The sequence below is a fragment of the Zea mays genome, chromosome 6, assembly GCF_902167145.1.
Source record: "Zea mays cultivar B73 chromosome 6, Zm-B73-REFERENCE-NAM-5.0, whole genome shotgun sequence".
Classification (NCBI taxonomy): domain Eukaryota; kingdom Viridiplantae; phylum Streptophyta; class Magnoliopsida; order Poales; family Poaceae; genus Zea; species Zea mays.
This window is the reverse complement of record NC_050101.1, coordinates 92,474,353-92,476,464: the sequence shown is the minus strand read 5'-3', so window position 1 is coordinate 92,476,464 and position 2,112 is coordinate 92,474,353. Positions and strand designations below refer to the sequence as shown.

The 2,112-nt window shown below is 51.8% G+C and overlaps 1 protein-coding gene across 1 annotated transcript; it reads left to right on the top strand.

The window, feature by feature from the left end:
* Positions 1 to 399: 399 nt before the first annotated feature.
* On the top strand, positions 400 to 1,559 carry LOC100274400 (uncharacterized). The gene has a single exon (NM_001148760.2). It carries the CDS (start codon positions 445 to 447, stop codon positions 1,228 to 1,230), a length of 786 nt encoding a protein of 261 aa, NP_001142232.2. The 5' UTR covers positions 400 to 444; the 3' UTR covers positions 1,231 to 1,559.
* The last annotated feature ends 553 nt before the right edge of the window (positions 1,560 to 2,112 follow it).

The following is a 2,112-nucleotide window of genomic DNA, read 5'->3' as shown; positions in this document are numbered from 1 at the left end:
TAAATGAGACGAAAATCTTTAATCTCTCAAGCTAAACGGGACATTAATTAAGATAAATAATAAGTAATACTTCCTTGGTTCCAAAATATAATTTATTTTAGACTAAAAATATATCCATTCATTAACTTACTAATGTAGTTTGTATGTATGTTTATATTTATTATCATTCATTGAATGTGGACAGAGAAAAAGATGACTAGAAAGAACTATATTTTAGAACGGAGTTATTACTTATAACCCTAGAGATCAGTATTCCACAATAGCGATCCATCCACGTACGTACTCTACCCAACTCCCAAGACTCGATTCATGCACTGCATTGCGCTTGCGCCACACATATATCAGACTACTATATGGTGGCAAGCCTATATAAGGACATGCTTGCACACCGCTTCCTGCACACACCACCCAAACTAAACAACACCAGCTTCTCTCACGATCACGATGATGAGAGCCCTGGCGGTGGTGGCCATGGTGGCCACCGCCTTATTCTTCGCTGTGCCCGCTCGCGCCGAGCAGTGCGGGTCGCAGGCCGGCGGCGCGCTGTGCCCCAACTGCCTGTGCTGCAGCCAGTTCGGGTGGTGCGGCAGCACCTCCGACTACTGCGGCAGCGGTTGCCAGAGCCAGTGCAGCGGCAGCTGCGGCAGCACCCCGAACCCGCCGAGCAGCGGCGGCGTGGCGTCCATCATCCCCGAGTCGCTCTTCAACCAGATGCTGCTGCACCGCAACGACGCGGCGTGCCCCGCCAACGGCTTCTACACCTACGCGGGCTTCATCGCGGCGGCCAACGCGTTCCCGGGCTTCGGCACCACGGGGGCGCCCGACGTGCAGAAGCGCGAGCTGGCGCCTGGCGGCGTTCCTGGCGCAGACGTCGCACGAGACGACGGGCGGGTGGGCGACGGCGCCCGACGGGCCCTACGCCTGGGGCTACTGCTTCAAGGAGGAGCAGGGCGGCGCGTCGGGGCCGGACTACTGCGAGCCCAGCGCCCAGTGGCCGTGCGCCGCGGGGAAGAAGTACTACGGCCGCGGGCCCATCCAGATATCCTACAACTACAACTACGGGCCCGCCGGCCAGGCCATCGGCGCCGGCATCCTCGCCAACCCGGACCTGGTGGCCACCGACCCCACCGTGTCGTTCGAGACCGCCGTCTGGTTCTGGATGACGCCGCAGTCGCCCAAGCCGTCGTGCCACGACGTCATGACGGGGCAGTGGACGCCCTCCGCGGCTGACACGGCCGCCGGCAGGCTGCCGGGCTACGGCGTCGTCACCAACATCATCAACGGCGGCCTCGAGTGCGGCCATGGCGCTGACAGCCGCGTCGCCGACCGGATCGGCTTCTACAAACGATACTGTGACTTGCTTGGGGTCAGCTACGGCGACAACTTGGACTGCGCCAACCAGACGCCCTTCAACGGCTGATTAATAAGCTAGCTACCTCACCATGCATGCATGCCTTATTATTAGAGAACACAATAAGACCTGATCGATATGATGATGGGTATGTATTACTTTACTACACGCAGATCCAGCAATCAAGAATAAAGCAAATTAATGTTTACTCATTGTTGATTGATTTCATGATCGAGTGGGTTTGGCTCATATCCAATCCACACCCACTCAGCTCTGAGCTCGATCGATATGCATGGCCTGGGTGCGCACGGGCACCGAAATCTCATAGAATTATATAATCTAGATCGATATGCAAGCTAGGAGGATGAAAATTCCATGAGGAGAGGAGACAGATAAAGTCAGTTCTATATATATAATACAATATATGCATGCTATCTAGTTGGGTCTCTTTGTTTAGGATTATAATCTATCTAAATTATATAATCCAACTTATTTTAAACTAGTATTTAATTAAAATTAATTTAGATTATATAATTTACATATAGATTATAATCTCAAACAAACACTCTCGACACTTAATTATGTGTGTAAAACATCGCAGCATATATATTATGCCTACCTAGCTCAACAACATAGTAAGATATTTTGGATCGGATATGCACGCCGCGCCATGCATGTATGTATTAACATGCAGTTCGTTCGTGCAACGCCACTGAGAAAAAGCGCGCGGCAACCAGAACCAGTCAATATCCACACTGTTT

Bases quoted from the DNA above. Each gene is read 5' to 3' on its own strand.
- LOC100274400 (NM_001148760.2), top strand. From the start codon at position 445: ATGATGAGAGCCCTGGCGGTGGTGGCCATGGTGGCCACCGCCTTATTC.